The sequence below is a fragment of the Mesoplodon bidens genome (genome assembly GCF_964165515.1).
Source record: "Mesoplodon bidens genome assembly, chromosome: 3".
Classification (NCBI taxonomy): Eukaryota; Metazoa; Chordata; class Mammalia; order Artiodactyla; family Ziphiidae; genus Mesoplodon; species Mesoplodon bidens.
In genome coordinates this window covers 147,864,209-147,885,622 of record NC_138178.1, presented here as the reverse complement: position 1 = coordinate 147,885,622, position 21,414 = coordinate 147,864,209, and the positions used below count along the sequence as shown (strand labels likewise).

Genomic DNA, 21,414 nt, shown 5'->3' with positions numbered 1-21,414 from the left:
CTCTTCGTTGAGGTGCACAGGCTTCTCATTGTAGTGGCTTCTCTTGTTGCAGAGCACGGGCTCTAGGCACATGGGATTCAGTAGTTGTGGATCGTGGGCTCTAGAGTGCAGGCTCAGTAGTTGTGGCACATGGGCTTAGCTGCTCCACAGCAATGTGGGATCTTCCCGGCCCAGGGCTCGAACCCGTGTCCCCTGCATTGGCAGGTGGATTCTTAACCACTGTACCACCGGGGAAGCCCCTGTCACTGGGTTTAAAGGGAGCAATATTCATGTTTTATCCTTACATGGCTGATTCTCCGCTGCCTTCATTTCTCATCTTTAGCACCTAAACAAATTTTCAGCCTGAAGTTTTCTTATTAGTTCTAGTTCTTGAGTTTTAACAAGGATGGTACGGAGAGCACCAATGCCTAGTTCTGCTATCACTAGAACATTCCACACAAATAGCCATATTTCTGGCTGACACAGTCACAGTAATAAATAATTTTTCACATTTTTAGAGAGGGGACATAGTAAAGAGTTCAAAGTCCCAAGTAATTAGATCAAGTACAGTCACATCGCCCAGTTTCAAGCTGCGGATAAGCATGTGTGCAAAAAGGCAAAAGAAAAGTTAAAAGCCTGGCATTTTAATTGTAAAGAAGGAAAGGAAAATAAAATCACAAACAAAAAAGAAAAAAGGGCTTCCCTGGTGGCGCAGTGGTTGAGAGTCCGCCTGCCGATGCAGGGGACACGGGTTCGTGCCCCGGTCCGGGAAGATCCCACGTGCTGCGGAGCGGCTGGGCCCGTGAGCCATGGCCGCTGAGCCTGCGCGTCCGGAGCCTGTGCTCCGCAACGGGAGAGGCCACAACAGTGAGAGGCCCGCGTACCGCAAAAAAAAAAAAAAAAAGAAAGAAAAAAAAAGTGGCAACAGCATATTCTGCCTTAAAAATGAAAACACAGGTTTGCCAAAGTGGAGGTAGTAAGGATCCAACTGTTTAAATGGCCTTTCCGAGGACTTCCCTGGTGGCAGGGGTTACAAATCTGCCTGCCAATGCAGGGGACATGGGTTCGAGCCCTGGTCCGGGAAGATCTTGCATGCTGAGGAGCAAGTAAGCCCGTGTTTCACAACTACTGAGCCTGCGCTCTAAAGCCCGCGAGCCACAGCTACTGAGCCCATGCGCCACAACTACTGAAGAAGCCTGCGCGCCTAGAGCCCATGCTCCACAACAAGAGAAACCACCGCAATGAGAAGCCCGTGCACTGCAACGAAGAGTCGCCCCTGCTGGCCACAACTAGAGAAAGCCTGCGTGCAGCAACAAAGACCCAACACAGCCAAAAATAAGTAAATAAATTAATTTTAAAAAGTTTTTAAAACTTTAAATGAATGAATGAATGAATGGCTCTTTCCGAGAAGAGCACCACTCAGAGGTTCTGTCTCTGGTCCCCAAAAGGCTCATCCTAATTATAAGGGTGGAGGTTCCATGAGAACTAAATAGCCTAGGACTTTGCACCATAATCAAAAGCAGGTCAGAGTAATGGATGGGGACATTTACACAGGACTGGCCACAGGCCAGAATTCTGTCCCAAAGCACTCCACTAAGTTTATAATTATGGTTGCATAAGAGTAACTGCCCACATTTACAAAGTGCACAGTACTCTGAAGTTCCAATTCTTCTTTCCATAGGTAACTCTTAAAAGGTAAGGTGGTCTATTTGCCAAAATTACATTACGTTGTTAGGCTTAAAGTCTCACGTGACCAAGCAGCCCCCAGTAGCCCCCTAACTTGCCAATAAAAAGTAGACTAAGACTGACATTAATAAATTGCATACAAATGGTTAAAGAAAAAAAGTACAAAGAAAGCTCTGGTTGAAACAAAGGGAAAATAAAAAGTATCAGTGTCAAAACGGGAGATTTTTTTTTTTGCGATACGCGGGCTTCCCACTGCTGTGGCCTCTTCTGTTGCGGAGCACAGGCTCTGGATGCCCAGGCTCTGCCACCATGGCTCACGGGCCCAGCTGCTCCACGGCATGTGGGATCCTCCCGGACCGGGGCACGAACCCGCGTCCCCTGCATCGGCAGGCGGACTCTCAACCACTGCGCCACCAGGGAAGCCCAAAACGGGAGATTTTTAATCTATGACAAATAGCCAATAATTATATTTTTAAAAATTCAATCTCATTAGTGATCGAAGAAATGAAAATGTTTTGGACCTATAATAAATGGTCTAAAATAAAAACTGTAAATATTCAAAGTAGTCAAGAAAATGTTAAACACTATACAGTCTTAAAATATCAGTTGGACCTTCCTGGTCTAAGCTTTCTTAAGAAAAATTTGGCAATAAAATTCAAGGTTCCTATAAAGTTCACACCAGGGCTCTACCTTAACGTAAATAATTGGACATGTGGTAAGAAAGTTACGTAACAAAATCATTTATGTAAGGTCAAGGTTTTTAAACTTGTCTATGGATAGAAATTAGGGGTTCCATGAACTTGAATGAAAAAAATTATAACTTTATTTTCACTAACTTCTAAATGAAACGTAGCATTTCTGTTAGCTGTAAATGAGCCAACCAACTACAGTAATATTAGCTGTACACGTGACTTTGATGCCAATAGAAATCATAGACATTTTCATATCACGTTACAGTTGTTGCAGACATATCAAAATATCAATTATGCTCATCACAACTTTGAAATTATGGTAGTTATCAGATCTGATGCTGGATCTTTTTGTTAATGCAATAAGAAGCATCTATATAGTATGTCACAAAATTTTTAACACTCTTACAATTGTATTTTAATATGCTTGGTTTGCTTTGTACGTTTATTTTATGCACTTAAAAACATTATTCTAAGGAGAGTCCATAGATTTCACCAAACTGCCAAAGGGGTCAATGGGGAAAAACAAACAAACAAACAATCAAAAGACACTTAGGAAGATCTAATGTAAGAATGATTTATAATAAGAAACTGGAACGCCTGAATATAGAACAGCTGGAAAACTTTAAATAAATGATGGCATAGCCAATTATGGAACCATGAAAAAAATACATAAAACTATACTTAATGATCCTTATTTTACTTAAAAAATGAATATGTATTAAAAAAGATGAGAAATAAAATCAGTAGTAATCACATGATTAATTTGCTATAGTTGCTAATTTTTCTGTAATGAATATATGTGACTTTTACGATAGGAAGATTTTTAAAAGTATAAAAAATGTATTTGGTTTGCAAATGGTCAAAGAGTATATAAAGCATAGTTTACAAGGTTGCATATTAATGTAACTCTTTAAGTTTAATGTTAGTTACAAATGCCAGCTCAGAAAAAAAAAAATTTACATCCAAATGAAAGAAATTATAATGAAACACCTGTCTCTAACTCAATGTCTTTATATTTAAAAAAATCTTTTGTATCTCCTTACTAGGGATATTTCAGGAAGATGTCTGTGTAAAATGCTTCTGAAGGGTTTGAAAGGAAGTCCCTCAGAAACAGAAATTCAGTCAAGGCCAAAGTCACTGCCGCTCATGAGGGTGAAGCCCATGCAATGTGTCTCAAAAACTCAGCACAGCTCACACACTTGTGTCGATATGGGTTGCTGAGGTTGCTTCTGCTGATGCTTCTACATCACTGAATGCTTCTACTTGACTCGAATGCAGTTAGAGAGGTCTCTCCTCTTGCTGCCCTGAAGTTCAGATGCATGACCTCCCCATACACAGCAGGGAGCTCCAAGAGAAGATAAGCAAAGGAAGTGGTACAATAAAGCAAGTATGTTTGGAGCACCTAATTTTGGTGGCTCACTGGTGTCTGAAGTTAATAATGAGGTGTGCATTTGAAAAATGGGTGGCAGGATTTATTATATGTTAACTTGTACTGAAATAACAGACCTAAAGGGCCCTCATGTCCTCGAAACTGCAAAACAAAGAGCACAGAAATTCTTTGGGTATAGGAATTAGTAAGCGTGGCATTCGCCTTGATGCATGTTGACACACAAAGTTGAAGAAGTATTCCCATTTTCATGTGGATGGTTCATGTCAGCTGCTGTTATGGACTGTACCTGAAGGTTTTTGTGTTTTACGTTTTATCTTGACTGCTTTTGGACTTACAGAGAAGTTGCAAATATAGTACAAAGAATTTCAATCCATGTATCCTTAACCCAGTCTTCCCCAATGTTAACATCTTATGTAACTACATATAGCACAGTCGGCATTAATCAGAACCGGTAAATTAACATTTACTAAAGATCTTACTCAAATTTCACTAGTTTTTCCACTATGTCCTTTTTCATTCTGAAATCTCATTCATTATCCCATGTTGTACTTAATTGTTATTATTTCTCCTTAGTCTCCTGCAGTCTGTTACAGTTCCTCAGTCTGTAACAGTCTTTCATGACCATGACACCTTTGAACAGTATTTATCGCTCAATTTGGGTTTGTCTGGTGGTTTCACATGCTTGGACTAACGTTATGCATTTTGCGCAAGAGAATCACAGAAATGATGTAACCTCAGTGCATCATTTCATGGAGTTCATAACAGAGACCTGATTCATCCCATTAAGGTGGCACATGACAGGTTTCTTCCCTGAAAAGTTACTGTTTTTCTCCTCGTGGTTTACAAGTATCTTTGGGGAGATACTTTGAGATTATGTAAATCCTGCTTCTTCTCCTGTTTCTCCTCAAACTGTCATCCACTGACTTTAGCATCCATCATTTGTGTCTAAGAAGGTTTACAATAGTAAAAATCAGTCTCCATAATTGTGTTTTGGGTCTATGGGGATCGACTGGTGGTCTTGGTTAATTTCCACAAAACCACCATGACCACACACAGACTTATCTGTGGTCTCATTTCCTGAAAAGAGAGGAAAAGGAACTGTAACATATTATTTGGTGTCCAGAGTGTAACACAAGGTCATGGACACAGTGGGCCCTCCCTGCCTCTACCTGATGCTATAAATATAAGATACACTGGCTCCTCAACGCAATAAATTTTATACTTTGCATCAGGACCAAACATTCATTCAGTTGTGAAACGTTTGCTGAGCTTGCCTAATCTGTGGTCCTTGCCTTCAAGGAGTGCTTAGACTGGTTATGAACCAGGGCGCCATAGAAAGCCCTGGGCAGAAACCAGGGCATAGGGTGACTTGGAACAGTGGTGGGAAGGCACTCGCACCTTTGGGAAGGAGCAGGTTACTCAGAATCCCAGGAGACACAGGGAGAAAAACCTACTCTGATGCACGGGCGGGAGGAAAGGCAGGAGGGGAGCACAATAAAGCCCTCCCAACTCCGGCGCCCATGTGGGTTTCTATCTGCACCGGGCTCACTACCCTCTCAGTCTACACACTCCTCCCTGTTAGGGGGTCTCACTACTTTTCCAGTGCTAGCCCTCACTTCCCCCATGTAATGTGAGGCCAGCTAGGGAAAAAGACCCACAGTGCTGCAGGGGAAGCCTGCCACTTACACCAATCCTCCTTGGCCTTTGTTCATAAATGTGGCAAAGATTACTGGACAACTAAGGAAAACCAACAGCATGAAAGACAAACAGAAAATTCAACTCAGAAGATACAGATCACTTAAGGGAAAGAAATTAGAAAAAAAATTATTTGCTTTTGTTCTTCCTCTGAGCACTGTAGCTGGCACAGAGTGGATGTTTAATAAACATTATGTCATGAACAAATAAATGTATGAATGTGCAGGTGTTAATTTTTAAAACTACTTAAAAATATGAAGGGCACTCAATAGTAAATAGGATAATAAATTTTTGAGTAAGAAAAGATTTAGAAACGTATAAAAACTGCTATATATAAATAGGTAAACAACAAGTACCTACTGTAGAGCACAGGGAACTATACTCAATATCTTGTAGTAACCTATAATGGAAAAGAATCTGAAAAAGTATCAATCTTTCTATATGTATGCATAAATGAATCATTTTGCTGTACACCTGAAACTAACACAACATTGTAAATGAACTATACTTCAATTTAAAAAAAAAGAAAAAAAGAAAAGATAGAGAAGATTACAAATCAAACTATTAGAATTAGGAGAGGGATTACTTTCTCCAACTCTGCATTATTAATTTTCACAGTAAGCATTGTTTGATTTGTTTACTGTCTGCTTCCCTCCATCAGAATGTAAGCTCATGAAGGTGCTCCGTTTTACTTCTCACTCCAGGTGTCCAAAATCATGCCGAGCATGATGAAGGCACTCATGCACCTGTGGCAGCCACAGAGGCACAACACTTAACATCTCCCCTTCCAGAAAGGGCTCACAACCCATTCAGCCACAAGAAATGCAATTAGCTGAAAGTCTCTGGCTGTAGCATCTTTGGATCTTCTACAGTTTTCCAGCCCAGCCACACTCTTCTTGGGCAGCCCCAGGACTGAGCATGCCAGGGGTGACAGGTCCTGGCTGTTACTGCCCAACAGATGACTTCTCTAATGCTCTTATTCGTTCCATGGCGTTGGCTGAGACTTTGTCAGATGTGCACGGGAGGCTGAGGCTCCCCCTGCCCACTTTTGCTTCTTTTCCCTTTTACTTTCATGGTGTCAGACCTGCACTGTGGACTGAAGGCCTTCCCTGCTAAATTCTGCTTCCTCTGCCCTCTTCTTTCATAGGCATTACCCCCAGGTCCCTAACAAACCACTTGCACGCCTATACTGTTTCAACACCTGCTTCTCAGAGGACTTGACCGATAATGTATTTGTTACATGATTAAATCATAAATGCAATCATGTAAAATGTAAATTGCTATGTGATTAGACTGTATTTGGCAAAGACAAGAAACTGCATTTTGAGTAGGACGGACTAGAGATGGAGAGGCTAAGACAATGGCCAAGAATTGGGGCAAGAGGTAACGCAGGCTTGAAGTGACAGAACTGGGATTGGGACACAGAGAACAGAAGTTAGGAGCAATTCGAAGGCAGACTCAAGAGGCCTTCCCAACTGATTGGAGGTTGAGAACAATGAAGTGAGGCAACAAAGAGGCTTTGGTGTTTCAAATCCAAGTGACTGATAATAATGGTGGCATTTACAGCACGAGGGCAAGGATGTGGGAGGCTTGTTCAGGGAGAAAAATGAAGTCCAAATTTGTGTCCCAGGGTTTGAGGTGCCAACCAGATAACCAACCAGGTGGAAGCAGGTAATGGAGAGTGAGAAATGTAGCTAGAACTGAAGACACAGCCTGGGAACAGAGGTCTTTTATTTGGATATAAATGTATACTAATTACCTTTTCTAAAAAGAATTTTTTGAGGTCATTCTTTATAAAGGAAATATGTAAGTTGTGCTAATGAAACAGAAATTGGAAAATAAAAGACAAAAGTGGAAACAAATGTGTTGTTAATGAAGGTTATACAACTGGAGCATCAAATTTGCTTCTGGGAGTTGAGGTAAAAGAGGAGATACAGTATAAATAAATAAATGAATAAATGGATAGATAGATAGATAGATAGATAAATAAATAAATAATAATCAATCAAACAAATAAAACACACCTGTCATTAGAAAGGCAGGCATTTGGTAGCTACCAGGAAACAATTCCTGGCATCAAGTTCTAAAGTAAATACCTCACATGGAACTTCCTTAAGGGCTGAAGGATGACTAAATGGCCAATGTCTCCATCATCAGTTTTATTGCAAAAGCACATCCTGTTTCTATATGATTGGATCTTTACAAGATGACTTTGAGTAAAGTCAAGTGTTTGAGCAAATGTGGCCTTGGGCCGGTCTAGCTTGATTTTAAAAACAAAACAGAGAGGAGCAGTTGAGGCACATGCCCTTTTAACCAGCTTTCACAAACCTCTGCACGGAGACGGCTCAGGTAATATGAAATACCAAACGCCTCACAGATCAGAGTTCAGATGATCAGTGATGGGACTCGAGAGATCACGGCCAAAAAAGGAGAGGATGCTTGTTTTCCAAAGAGCAGACATGCAAACCTCCCTACTGAATGGCCTTCTTGCTACCAGAAACCCTGAACAGGTAAAGAGGCAACAGCAAAACACTCCTAGGTGAGTTTCTCAAGAAGTTACTTAGTGCCCCAGATCTCCCTGAAAAGGGTTAAATAACTAGAGAGCTACCTTCGAACAAATTAAATACAGTTGATATGCTCTCAAGAGAAAAATAAAAGACAAGGGCATTAAGACAATAAGTTATTATACATGTATAAAATCTTTCCCTATTAGTTTTGGCAGAAATAAACTGTTCAGTTCAAGAGCACAACATGGTTCTGGAGAGCAGACATGCTGACTGTGGAGTTTACCACGTCCTTGAAATACGACTGTCCACAAAAAACTAACCACAGAATAGCTATCCTTAAAGGACTCTGAGCTATAAGGCATCCCATAGTACTTTCCTCAAGCTTAATGTTGCTATACTTACAGAAGAATTAAACAAACAAAATAAGCCAGGGCTTTACAAGTAAGTTTAGCTGTACGATGTTCTCTGATGTTCTATATGTACCCTACGATAATCCACTAAAACTTATGATAGGTACTTAATGATGCTCATTTAACAAACTGAACTAGCAGAATAGCTCCTGATAACACAACTGGAGAATATATCAGAGCACTAACGCCGTCACTCCAAGTACAAGTGAAGTTCAGTGCATATATTCTAAAGAAATGTTAAAGACAGCTGATAAGAAGAGGGTGAGAGGTAAATACAGAAAATTGGACATTGCGAGACCAACTGAAATCCAACTTGTTTGTGTCCTCAAACTGATAATCCTGGAGCCCAGCGGACTGCTGAACCTGACTTTTGTGGGTGTGGGTGTGTGGGTACACTCATGTATGGTGGGGTAGGGCGGGGTGGAGGTGTAGAAGGAGGAAGGTAAACCGGAAAAGAACAATCAAATCTGGTGGTTCAAAGTTATCAGAAGAATAATCAGGTGCAGAGCATTAGTGTTTCTTCTTTTCAGGAGTGGGAAAATATTCGCAGATGAGCTTTAGAACAGATAATGGCAGCTGCTCCTGGCCACTGGGCAGGGGGAAGAGGCCCTTTCCTATCACAGCATCTTCAATAACTTGACTTTGAGAGTGACACTCTGTCTGGCATCAGATAAGCCTATCAACACTTTTTTTTTTTTTTTTTCCGGTACGCGGGCCTCTCACTGTTGTGGCCTCTCCCGTTGCGGAGCACAGGCTCTGGACGTGCAGGCTCAGTGGCCATGGCTCACGGGCCCAGCCGCTCCGCGGCATGTGGGATCTTCCCGGACCAGGGCACGAACCCGTGTCCCCTCCATCGGCAGGCAGACTCTCAATCTCTGCACCACCAGGGAAGCCCTATCAACACTTTTGATCAATGGAGCAATAAACACCACTGCCAAGGCAACCCATGGGCTCCTCTCTTTTCCATTAGTGCATCCTTCTGAATGGGACTCAGCGAGGACGTGCCTCAGACACTTACGCTCAGTGCAAAACCAAAAAAGCCCTGTACTGTTACTTTAATTGTGGTGACTATCTAAGTAAAAACTAAACACAAAATATATATGTACTCAAAGGGAGATGACCAGATTAATTCTGATGCTATCCTACTGCCTACTTTGTGCCTAAAAAGGATGTTGTTGTATCACTTGGACTTATCACAATGACAACTCTGCGTTGGGGTCTTAGGAGCATTATGTGAGGGGGTCTGCACAAAGCACAAAGTAATAACACAATACATGTTAGCTACATTATTACTGTCATTTAATCCTAGGTGAGTCTCAATAAAAACACCACACACATTGGCAAAACAGCAAAGAGAAGTGGGCAGGAGGAAGGACCAGAAAGAACACTGATGGTGTGTTGCTTATTTCAATAAATGCAAACAGTGGGATTCCTCCACTGGGCCAACATCTTTCCAGCAACGGACTTGACTTATGTGATAGAGGCAAATATCCTCTCAGGTCTAAATTTGCAAAATAATGATGTTCATAAAAACAATGTAATATTAAAAAGTGATGGCAGCTTCATCAGCCTAATACAATTAAATTTTACATATAATGTCAACAATATAATCTTCAGTAAAGTGAGTATTTCCCCCCCAGAGACTTAGCCACAGTGAAGTCAGGAATTCATTAAATGGCAGAATGGAAAATATCTGGTGATGAAGAGATTGTAGTAACAACCAGGTCAGTAGTGCTACTCTGTGTTGCTGGAAGATAAATTACATCTGACATTGACGTACTCCTTCAACAAGATGACTCGTTTCCAGGTTCTGATTAGGAAAAATGAGTTAGTGCACTAATTTCACTGAATCAAGTTGTATATTAAAAATCATAAGACAGAATTACTTGTCTAACTCTATTTTATACTGTGATGAAAAGTACAGATACCATTTATATATGGAATCTAAAATATGACACAAATGAACTTATCTATGAAACAGAAAGAGACTCACAGACAGAGAACAGACTTGTGGTTGCCAAGAGGGAAGGGGAATGGGGGAGGAATGGAATGGGTGTTTGGGATTAGCAGATGCAAACTACTGTATGTAGAATGGATAAACAACAGGGTCCTACTGTATGGCACAGGGAACTATATTCAATATCCTGTGATAAACCATAATGGAAAAGAATATGAAAAAGAATGCATATATATGTATAACTGAATCACACTGCTGTACAGCAGAAATTAAATACAACATTGTAAATAAACTATCCTTCAAGAAAATAAAATTTAAGAAAGGTTTAGATACTATATAAATTTTTTAATACACAGTTATACTTTAGGCGTGTTAATTTCAGCTTCAAGTGATGTCATTCAGAGCCATAATTTGTTGTATCTTATCAATTGTGACAAATGACCTGCCTAATTTGAAAATTCTAAGTTGTATAGCCTAAGAAAACACAGCAGGCGCTCTCTGATATTGCCTTGCCTTCCACTGGACCAGCTTCATGTATTAATACTGCTCTGTGTCCCCTCTGTAAACCACAATGATAAATGCCCAATGGCACTAGCAGGCAATCTGCAGTGCCACACACACTTTCTCCTCCCACCAGTTGGGACTCCGTGCTGACAAAGAATCGGCTGTGTCTTCCCAAACCTGTTTATGCCAGTTGACTTGTTATTATAATTATGAAATTTAATTAAATATTATGAAAGCTGATGGAATATGAGTACAAGAGATAAATCTTGTTTCTATTAAAAACTAAACTGAAGGCTTTGGAAAGACTTCATAACAGCAATCACTAAAGGAAAGCTGTTGGATTAGATGTGGGCGAAACCTATAAAAAATGAGAAAAAATTCTGAAACCTCAGATTCTGTAAGATTCAGATTGCTTTGCTAGTGTCTATATTTTTGCTCATATGGTTTATACTATTCACACAATGTAGAATTCAAAATAGTAGAATCACTGTCAAAGAAACGCCCTCGGCCTCTCACAAGAGTTGAGCAAATATATAGTTATTATTATAAATTTTAATGAAAATAAAATACTTTGAGGATGTATATTTCTGAAAGATTCCCTGCCTTAATGATTTTTTTCAGTTAACTTGTTCCAATTATGTTAGCTAAGAGTGTATTTTCTATGGCTTAAATTAGAAACTACTTTCAATTAACTGCTCTTAAATTTATGAAGTGTTATGATCTAAGCTGGATTACTCTGGAATATAGGTGTTCAAATTTTTATTCCTTACTTTTGAAAGACAAAGTACACTGAGCATAATTTTACCAGGTTTAAAGATAAAAATATACTCCTTCCCTTTAGTCTAATATAATAGAGAGCAAGGCAAAGCAGTCAAGAACATGACTCTGGTCAGCCACCCCAAAGGTGAAATCCTGGCTCCAGTATTACTAGCTTCGTGACAGCTTAACAGCTTAAAACCAGCCACTTACACCCCCGTTTTCTCATCTGGAAAATGCCATCGATAACAATACCTATACCCCAGGGGGCATGGAGAGGGTGAAATGAGAAAACGCATGTCATACCAAATGCTAAGTTCCTGGTGCACAGTAAGTACTCAAAATGTTCATCATGAATGTGATCACATTGCCTAACAGGAAAAGAGCCAACTACTACATAAATAAAGACTGTAAGTAACATGTTCTTTCTCATGTTGGAGTGTCAGTTCTTTAGCAAGATGGCCTCACCTATAGACAGCTCACAAACACCTGTGGAAAACTTCCCCAGGTAACAGCAAAACAGGGCTTTTCAGCTAGGGGCGATTTTACTTCCTAGAGGACATATGGCAATGACTGGAGACTTTTTCGGTCATCACAACTGGGGACACCTATTGGCATCTGGGGTGTAGAGGGCAGGGACGCTGCTAAACAACTTATATCCTGCAACGCATATGACACATCCCCCCAAACAAAGAATTATCTGGCCCCAAATGCCAAGATGGCAAGGTCGAGAAACCCTGTAGCCCAACGGGCAGAATGAGAGAGAAGTGATTTCTAAAATCTGAACTCCAGAAGGTTATGCTGAGAAAATAAAGATGGCTTACAAGTGAATTGGGGATTTTCATTATCATATTGGTTTCAGGACCTATGCCATAGATGTTTAAGAGACATGGATACTGAACACCAAGACAAGATTCTTTTGGTCAATAAACTCTCATGAATGGGGCTGACCATGTAATAACCTTACAATAAATTTTATTTTAAAGTGAGCACTGTCATAAAGCTAGAGTACCAGAATGAAGTACTAGAAATGAAACTTCATTCAGAAGAATAAATCTCAAAAGGACTTAAGCAGGACTCAAAACCCCCAAACAGTAGGTGGGAAAACAAAAACTGCTCTAGTAGCTTGCATACAGGGGGCCTCTCACTTGGGCTCAATGCAGAAATTACGGAGCTAGCTAGTGGACCATAGGTGTATGTCCTTCCCCGGCAAGCATCCTGTTTCCTAGCTTGGGTGTTTGCGTGACAAACTCATTCTTCAATTAATAACGCTGCTCAAAAACACTATTAGAAAGCTCTTAAGAGTTCATTTAAACTACTTTTCAATGAATCACAGAGTTTTCTTACAAGCATGAGATAAAACTGTATACAAATACAGTTCACATACAGTACAATCCAACAATATATTTTCCCCCATACAAAATGGAAAAGGAAGTCATCAACATGTTAACAGTACTTCTCACTCCAGTGACTTTTATACTCAAATCTAGAAGACCTAGGTTTGATTCCTGGCTCTGACACTTTGGTCAAATAACAAAATTAATTCTCACTAAAATTCCTGTGAAATGAATAGGAATGTATTATAATTCCCATTCACTGATGAGAACATTGAGGCAGAAAAGAAATGGTCCCGTACTAACTGTAAAAGTGCTAAATAAATGAAAAACAGCATTAAGATTGCTTTAGTAACCCTTAAAAAAAAAAAGCTGTATTTATAATATTTTTAACTTTATATGACATTTATCCCTAAAGGTGAAACAGCAAGTCTTCTGCACAAAGATTACACTTTCATCCATTAAATCAAAGGTTCTAAAAAAATTAATATTTCATAAGCTAGTCAATACAAGATATTTAATGGATCTAAAAGGAGGAAGTAACTCAAAAATGCAAAAGGAAATACACTGCAGCAAATAACTATTTAACCCTTTCACCATCAGAAGGTATTCATGCAAACCTTACATCACGCTGCTTAAAAATCCTAATAGACAGTACTCTTTTTCAGAAAGTATGGCAAAAGAAGATTAAAATAATAAAAGATCTCTACTCACCCTTCTGATAGAAAAACTTCCTGTAATAGTATGCGCCGAGATCCACGTGTTCCACGATGTATCTTTTCACTCGATCCAGGTGCAACACCAAGTTTTCCTTGGGCACTTCAAGTACTGCCACTCCTGCGTTTGTACAATGGGAGCTGAGGGTTGACTCAAAGGAGGCACTTTCACATCCACTAAAGGAACCAGAATTTGATTTGGACAGGCTGATTTTCCTTTCCCCTTCTCCACCGATCTCATTCCGAAAATACGGACAGCTCATTACAAGTTCATTGCTTTTATCGTCTCCCTGGTCCATGCTGAGGCTTCCTTTGGAGTTCAGGTCCTCTGTGCTGCCCATCGGGGAGCTAAAACTGGCCGAGTGGGACAAAGGCCCCGAGACCAAGGATGCCACCGCAGCTGCCGAAGCCCCTGTGGTGGTGTTTCTCCTCTTAATTACACTGTGCCTGTTCATAACCGCCTCGTTCAAGTCAAATAATATACTCTGGACGTCGTAGTGGGCAAAGCACTTTGGGCACGTCCAGGGCCTGACGGAGTCTTCCGATCGATTATCTTCAAGATCCGACGATTTCCCAAGTTCTTCACCTTTGGTATTGCGTAATTTACGGAAAATGGACGAGTCTCCGGTTTCAGACTTGGAACGCCGCTTGAGTGGTTTTTCCCTTTCCTTAAAGAGCCTGAGGTTCTCTCTCTGTGAGATGGGCCCGTCTATGACATCCAAGGAGAAACCAGAGCCCTTGCCCCCACCAGTGATGAGAAAGTCACTGAGCTTGGTCGGAGTGGGACCTCGATCAGACTTGTCATCTTTGTAGCCCTTTAACAAGTCAAAGAAGCTGTCTCCGGACGTTCCCTGCTTATCGATTGAAGATGTGCTACCGTATTCCCTGTGCAGTGATGGCCCCGTCTTGTAGGTGGGCGAGATACATTCATCAAAGCTATCCACGTCAAGTTCACTTATGGTGATGTCGCTGTTGCTGCGCTGACGTATCCGGCGCAGAGCTTTCCTGGGGGAGCTGGGGTAGGCTTCAGGCATGAGAAATCTGGAGTCCATGCTCTCCGACGGCCTCGTCTTGTTTTTCAGTGTGTTCTGTATGCTTTTTAACATGGCTGAGTCACTGGAATTGAGGCTTACAGAACTTCCCTGACTCACAGGACTGCTTTTGGAGGACATGCTCTCAAGGCAACTTGAGGTTTCTATTTCCTGGCTTGAACGGCTAGATTCTTTTACATTTTCCTTTCTTGGGGGCCAATCTGCAATCCTTGCCCGAACCCCCATCTTTGGGACTCCAGGGGTCGAGGTTATATGATGAGAACCTTCACTTCGGGGGGGGCCTACAGGAGCCATGACTGATGACCCTAAGCTGCCGTTTTGGGACCTGAAGCGTCGCATGTAGAAGTCGTCCGTGTGGACTTTGGGGGTGCCATCTGTGCCCACAACAGACGCCCTTTCAGTGGCAACCGGCCTTTCAGTCTGAGACCGTTTCAAGCTGGTCATGATGTAAAAGCAATCAGACTTAAATCCCTGCAGAAAGGACCATCATACCTAAGTTTTAAATGTGCACTTCCCTTTTGGAGAATGGCTTCCAGAAAATACATCAGTTGCATGAGATCTTAATCTTTTTCAATTAAAAGGTTAAACAATGCCTTATTTTCAAGCATCTGAAAATCCAGACCTTCACAACGTTAGAATCCACAGGAGTTCCTCTGCCTCACTTTGATAGACGGCTTTCTTTCAGAAAAAAACTGAATGGAACTTGTATCTCTGGGACTCTGTGATTGCCATAATCCCATGCTTCCTCTAAAAGAGAGAAGGACAATTGGAATTAGCATTTGATAAATACATCTAAAAATAAACATGCAATTGTCAAAAACAGACACATGCAAATAAAAGACTCACTAATGGATTGTGGCTCACAGTTCACAACCCATCTTTTGAGTAAAGCAGGCTTGAAAGGAAGGAAGAAAGTGAAAGCATTTAATAATATCCATCATTTAAACTATTTATATTTTAAAAGACCAATAACACTCCAGATTAGTTGAACTGTTTCATATCACTATGAAAGGGGGTGAGGGATCTCGTTCCAGGATATCGAGGCTCCTAGCCCAAGTAAAGACCACGTACAGACTCCAATGACCTCTAATAATGTAGAATGTCATGAACCACTGTGCTGAGCAGAAGTTCAAGGCATAACCAACAGAGTTCGATAATTAGAGCAACGTACAGTTTTTTAACAAGACTAAAAATTGAAAAGTTATGTTACTGAATATGTCACAACACTCACTTTTTAACCTCTTCTGTATTTCAAAATCCAAACTTGTTTTTTTGTTTCTTTACAAAGGCTTTCTTTACAGAGTTGGCAAGAGCAAATACAATAGAAAATAAACAGGGTTTTCCCGGAGCCATTCTACCCATTAGCACGCGTCTATATTTCCCTCTACTTTATTACTTATGCCAAAGAGGAGTATTTCAGAATGCATCCAGCATTTTTCACCACCTCTTCCCAAGCTCTGAGATCCACCTACCCTTAAAGCTAGAAACATTTCGCTCATTAGCAAAATGCCTTCATTTCCTTACACCCTGCAACCCACCCCACCCTTTGGCACTAATTTATGAAGACAGCAGAAACCAAATGCTGCTGTGGACAGACCTTTCCATATCCCCCAGCCGGCGACAGAGACCTGCTAACATCCTTCCAGGTGGCAGGTGAAGAAAACCAACTTCCTCAGGCGCACGTCAATCAGGAGGAGAGAGGCACAAATTCTGAGCACAAAATCCTGCATGGTTGCGTTCGTCATGAAAATAAAGGCAGAGCACCCTTTTCCAAGGTTCCACAAATTACACAAGAGGTGGCCTTTAAATTCCTGCCAAATGCATGTCTGGAAAGATGCTGCTGAACCAGCACTGTGCTGCCGGGGCCGCATTGTCTACAAATCACGGCTGACATCCAGGCCGACCCGCGCTCGCTGCGCTCCGCTCCCCGGCAACAAGCACTTACTTCCACGATAATTAAGCATCTCGCTAGTCGGCTTCCTGCCTCCCAGGCAGCCGCTTTAATTTCTCCTGCGCTATGCAGCATCATTTTAGAAGACTCGCTGCTATTTAAAGGCTGGAACATTTAGGGGTGTTTCAAAACGTACGGCCGCCTGCAGAATGCAGGGCCAGCTGAACTCCAGCCGGGCTCACACGGGCTGCTCAGACCAGCCCGGCACAGAAACGCCAATTGTTTTCCCTCTCGCTCCTCTTCACCATGTTTTGTGAAAGGGATAATGGTTTTGCACAGCTACCCATTAAACCTGGCTTTTGAGCTTTCTAGATACTTCTATCGTCAGACTGCTATGATTTGACTTTACATCTGGGAACTGCCCAGGCTCCTTTTGAACTGTAAACCTTCAAGTGGAATAATGTGCTAACTGCTGAATCTGAAGGCAGCCCATGTGGCCACAGCCAAGGTTCAAGAAGTGTTCTTTATAAAATGGAAGGAAACTGGGCAACTGAAGCAAGATGCAAAAGAAACACTAGCCCATTTCAAAAAAAAAAAAAAAAAAATTGACAACCCCAAACCACAATTTATGAGCTATTTTGTAACAAACTAGGGAAAAAGAAGCTGTTTATTTCAGTGAAATAGCTTTCAAAGAAAGAATACACTGACATACAAAATAATTCTCAATAGATTCTTATGAAAATCAGATGTTTGCAATGCTTCTCACAAGCTCACAGAAATGCAAATAAATCACCTACCATTCCCAGAACGGACATTCTCTAAAAGGCCAATTCACCAGTCCCACTGGGGTAAAAACTCTTTCTTTCCACATTTCCTTTCCCTTAGAATAGAGTTCACTGCAGGACTGTCTTTTTTAGGATATGTGAAGTTATATCCATTGTAGGAGGAAACTGAAGGCCAGCACCAAAATACAGTAAGTAGCACTGACTTGAAAAATCTCCACTCTTGGTCGTCACTACTACAGGACACCTTTTCAGAACCATCTCATATGCTTCCTGTGTTTTTTAATGGGTTTTAAAAAATCTTATACAGATATAACTGTATTTCTTTGTAATTGAAAAGAAATGCCAAGACTCCTATTACATCTTGATTATAATAACAACTCAATGTTACCTTTTACTTTCAAAATATAGACGGGCACATAGGGGAGAGAGTACCCACAGTTTAATGACCTGTAAAAGCCGAGGAGGTTCAAGATGGACAGCTAAGTTAAATAACAGATTTTCTTTTCTTGTCATGAGGACCTTTTCTCCTTTTCTCTTCCCTTCCTCTTTCCCATCCTTATTTATAGCAACAAACCCCTTTAACATCAGACATGGAGTAGCATCTATACAAACATATATGCTTTGCATTTATTCAAGTACTAGTTGAAAATAAAGATGCCATCCATGTGTGTAATATGATGACACATCAATAACACCTAAAACCTATTCCTCCGGGTTGATGCAAAGAGCAAACATATGCTGACAGTTATTAGCAATTCTCCTGATTATCAGCAAACCTGCCTAAGCATCATTAAATATGGTAAAAAAACAACAGAATAGAAGAGCAATACTAATTTACAGCATGTCACCTCCATCTGTTGAAAGAGTAAACTATTTAAGAAATATCCTTGTTATATGTTTAATTTTACAGCTCTAGGTACTATTTGAGTCCATGGTAGATCCACTTACCTAGAATACCAATACCAGTCTAGTTCTGTGAGGTCCTGGAAACTATCAGAAAAGGAGAAGATGTGTTCAACGTCTAGTAGATGAAAGTCCTTCCATCACTCAAGGTCTATCACCAGGTAACCTATCAGCATTTTCTGATAACACCATTCTTCCAGAAGAAGTACCTCCCCCTCTCCTCTAAATCACCCTGAGCCTTTCTGCATTCTCTTCTGAACACAGACCACACACTTGGTGCTAGGGATATTTGGGGAAACAGTCCCTCCCTCCAAGGGAAGCTACAGGTGTAAAAACAGTCCCTGTCATCCTGGCTCACTGAGACATTTACATTCTTGACCTCTCTCCCTCGTTCCTGAAACTCTGTCTTCTCTAGGTCTCCATGATGAACACATTGTCCTTAATTTCTGGTGCCTCTTTCTTTTGGCTCATTCCTCAGAATCACTGGTGGGCTCCATTCAAAAGCTAGTGATTCCAGGGCGGGTATGCTTGGCTTACTTCTCTTACAGGTCTTCAGAGTTTTGGAAGGGGCTGTAAAGGGTATCAGCATTAGGATGCATTTGAGCACTGAGTGCATTAGGATGAGATCGCAGGCCTGGGTACACTGGAGTAAAAATATTAACTCTGGACAGCAGGGTGTTGACCTTCATTGGATCAGCTGCCTGTGCAACTGAATGAAGCAGAATAATGAAATTACTTCGGGAGATATCTGCATGGTAGCCACTACTGTCTGGTGATGTCATAGGTACCCACAGCTTTAAATATTATCTCTATGCAGTTACCTCCAAATTTCTTCTCATGACCCTCTCCCCTAAACTCCAGATAAAATATATGCACGTGCTTATTTGATATCTTCCCTTTTTATCTATTTTCAACAATGAATTAACTAACAAGCAGAAAAAATGGGAAAATAAAAATTTTCCAAGAAATAAAATGGGTGATAAGGAAGTGAGAACAATAAATAATTGAAGGAACCAAACGAAAGGAACGACATGGGAAACTTTCTCTGTGCCAAGGGCATAAAGAATAGTTTAAAGGTTACACACGAAGACGTGGGAAGGAAAGAAAAAACAAACAACAACTTACAGTTCCTGCCTTGAAATAATCTGCAATACGATGTTACATTTACTGAAAAGATGTAGCATTCCTCATCAATTACTTCCATATTCCAAAATGGGATGTTGTTAGATTCCTTAACTGGTACAGCCTCAAATACAGAGCCAACTCTCAATGCTACCAGGAAATAGAAGGAATTTTGATGATGAATAACTATACAAATACCCCGAGATTCCACAGATATACAACAACAGTATTTATGAAAATGTCAATGTAAATAGTTTATGAAGTTGTATACACAGACTTATAATACCCATAAATATTCTTGCTTTGGATTGTAACAGGAAACTTTATTTTAAAACAGAAATATCACACCACAGTGCTTGAACATTAGATTAGCTAAGATAACCAAATAAGGCCAACAATTCTCTTTACATCCCTTCTTGGCTTTCCTGAATTTCACTCACATTACATAAAAGTAACATCTCAGATAGAAGGGACGTCTCACTCTTTCAAGTTAGCCTTGAAACACATACAAACGACTCCGTGCAATGTCCTGGATAATTTAAGCTTTATGAATCAGCACATAACTTTTTAGACTGGACTTTCCCCTTTCTTTCATTTCCGTTCTATCCCTTCAACAAAAAGCAGGAAGGATTGGGAAGAGAGGAGTTGAGAAATCTAGTTCCTGCTCTCCGAATGTTCACTATCTAAAAAAGACAGTACTGATGGAGACAAAGTAGATTCAGATAACTTGCCCTGGATTTACCAAGGTGAAAAAAGAAGTTATGGATACAAAACATACATAACAGGATAAAGTTACATTTGAGTTTAGAGATAAGAAAGCAATTTAAAATGTGCTTGTTTGGAGACGTCCCTGGTGGTCCAGCGGTAAAGAATCCGCCTTCCGACACAGGGGATGCGGGTTCGATCCCTGGTGGGAGAACTAACATCTAACATGCCGCGAGGCAACTAAGCCCACTCACCACAACTACTGAGCTCGCGCACCTCAATGAGAAAGCCCACGCACTCTGGAGCCTGCACGCCACAGCCAGAGAAAGAAAACCTGCACACTACAACTACTGAGAAGCCCAAGCACAACAAGTAGAGAAACCCGAGCGCTGCAACAAAGAGAACGCGCACCATAACGAAAAGATCCTGCCTGCCTCAACGAAGATCCCATGTGCCGCAACTAAGACCTGACGCAGCCGGAAAAAAAAAAAAAAAAAAGGAAAATAAATAAATTAAATAAATAAATATTTTTTTAAAAAGTGCTTGTTTGGACACAGTGAGGACCAAAAGACATAATAACATTTGCCTCCCACCCACCCTCCAAACTAAAAACGTTCAACGAAGAAAGTTCCATTTCAAAGGCCTAGTAAGGCTTGAAGATACTTTGCATAGTTGCGGGTGAAGGAAACAACATGAAAATTTGGCAATGAGCTTGATGGCAGAAGTGGGGTGACAAAATTAAAAACGTAGGAGCAAGATACATGGTAGAATTACTGATGGGTACGGAAACGATTCCATAGCTGGCAAAGTAAAGGAGAATAGAATAAATTCAAACACTTATATATATATATATATATATATATATTTTGTGGTATGCAGGCCTCTCACTGTTGTGGCGTCTCCCATTGCGGAGCACAGGCTCCGGACGTGCAGGCTCAGCGGCCATGGCTCACGGGCCCAGCCGCTCTGCGGCATGTGGGATCTTCCTGGACCGGGGCACGAACCCGTGTCCCCTGCATCAGCAGGAGGACTCTCAACCACTGCGCCACCAGGGAAGCCCCAAACACTTATATTTAAATATGACAAAATTTACGCAATAAGCAACGAATATAATGCCAAAGAGCTAGGTGTGAGGAGCTTGAAGTAGGGAGGTAAAAGGTAAAAAGCAGGGTAAAAGGTAATAAGTAGAAGGTAACAGTGAACCAGGATTATTAGGGGAAAAATAGTGTTTGAGGTGCAGCAAATGAACACGTTCAACGAAAAGAAATCAGAGCTCACCAACTAACTCATCAGGAGCATGGAGTTTCCACGGTCAGCACCCAGGATATCA

At 40.9% G+C, this 21,414-nt stretch overlaps 2 protein-coding genes across 7 annotated transcripts in view; both read right to left on the bottom strand.

The window, feature by feature from the left end:
- The window catches only part of SIPA1L1 (signal induced proliferation associated 1 like 1), a 138,880-nt gene extending 123,473 nt beyond the window's left edge, over nucleotides 1-15,407 (bottom strand). For 4 of the 5 annotated variants that reach the window (XM_081227829.1, XM_081227830.1, XM_081227833.1 and 1 more), the window contains exon 1: nucleotides 13,625-15,407. In XM_081227829.1, coding sequence (XP_081083955.1) covers nucleotides 13,625-15,122 — 1,498 coding nt within the window. In that variant the 5' untranslated portion in view covers nucleotides 15,123-15,407. The remainder of the gene's footprint in view (nucleotides 1-13,624) is intronic. The other variant, XM_081227831.1, reaches the window with a different exon arrangement.
- Nucleotides 15,328-21,414, bottom strand: part of LOC308613799 (uncharacterized protein) — a 366,445-nt gene continuing 360,358 nt past the window's right edge. For both annotated transcript variants that reach the window (XM_081227835.1, XM_081227836.1), the window contains one exon: nucleotides 15,328-15,425. The gene's annotated coding sequence lies outside the window, so the exon portion shown is untranslated. The remainder of the gene's footprint in view (nucleotides 15,426-21,414) is intronic.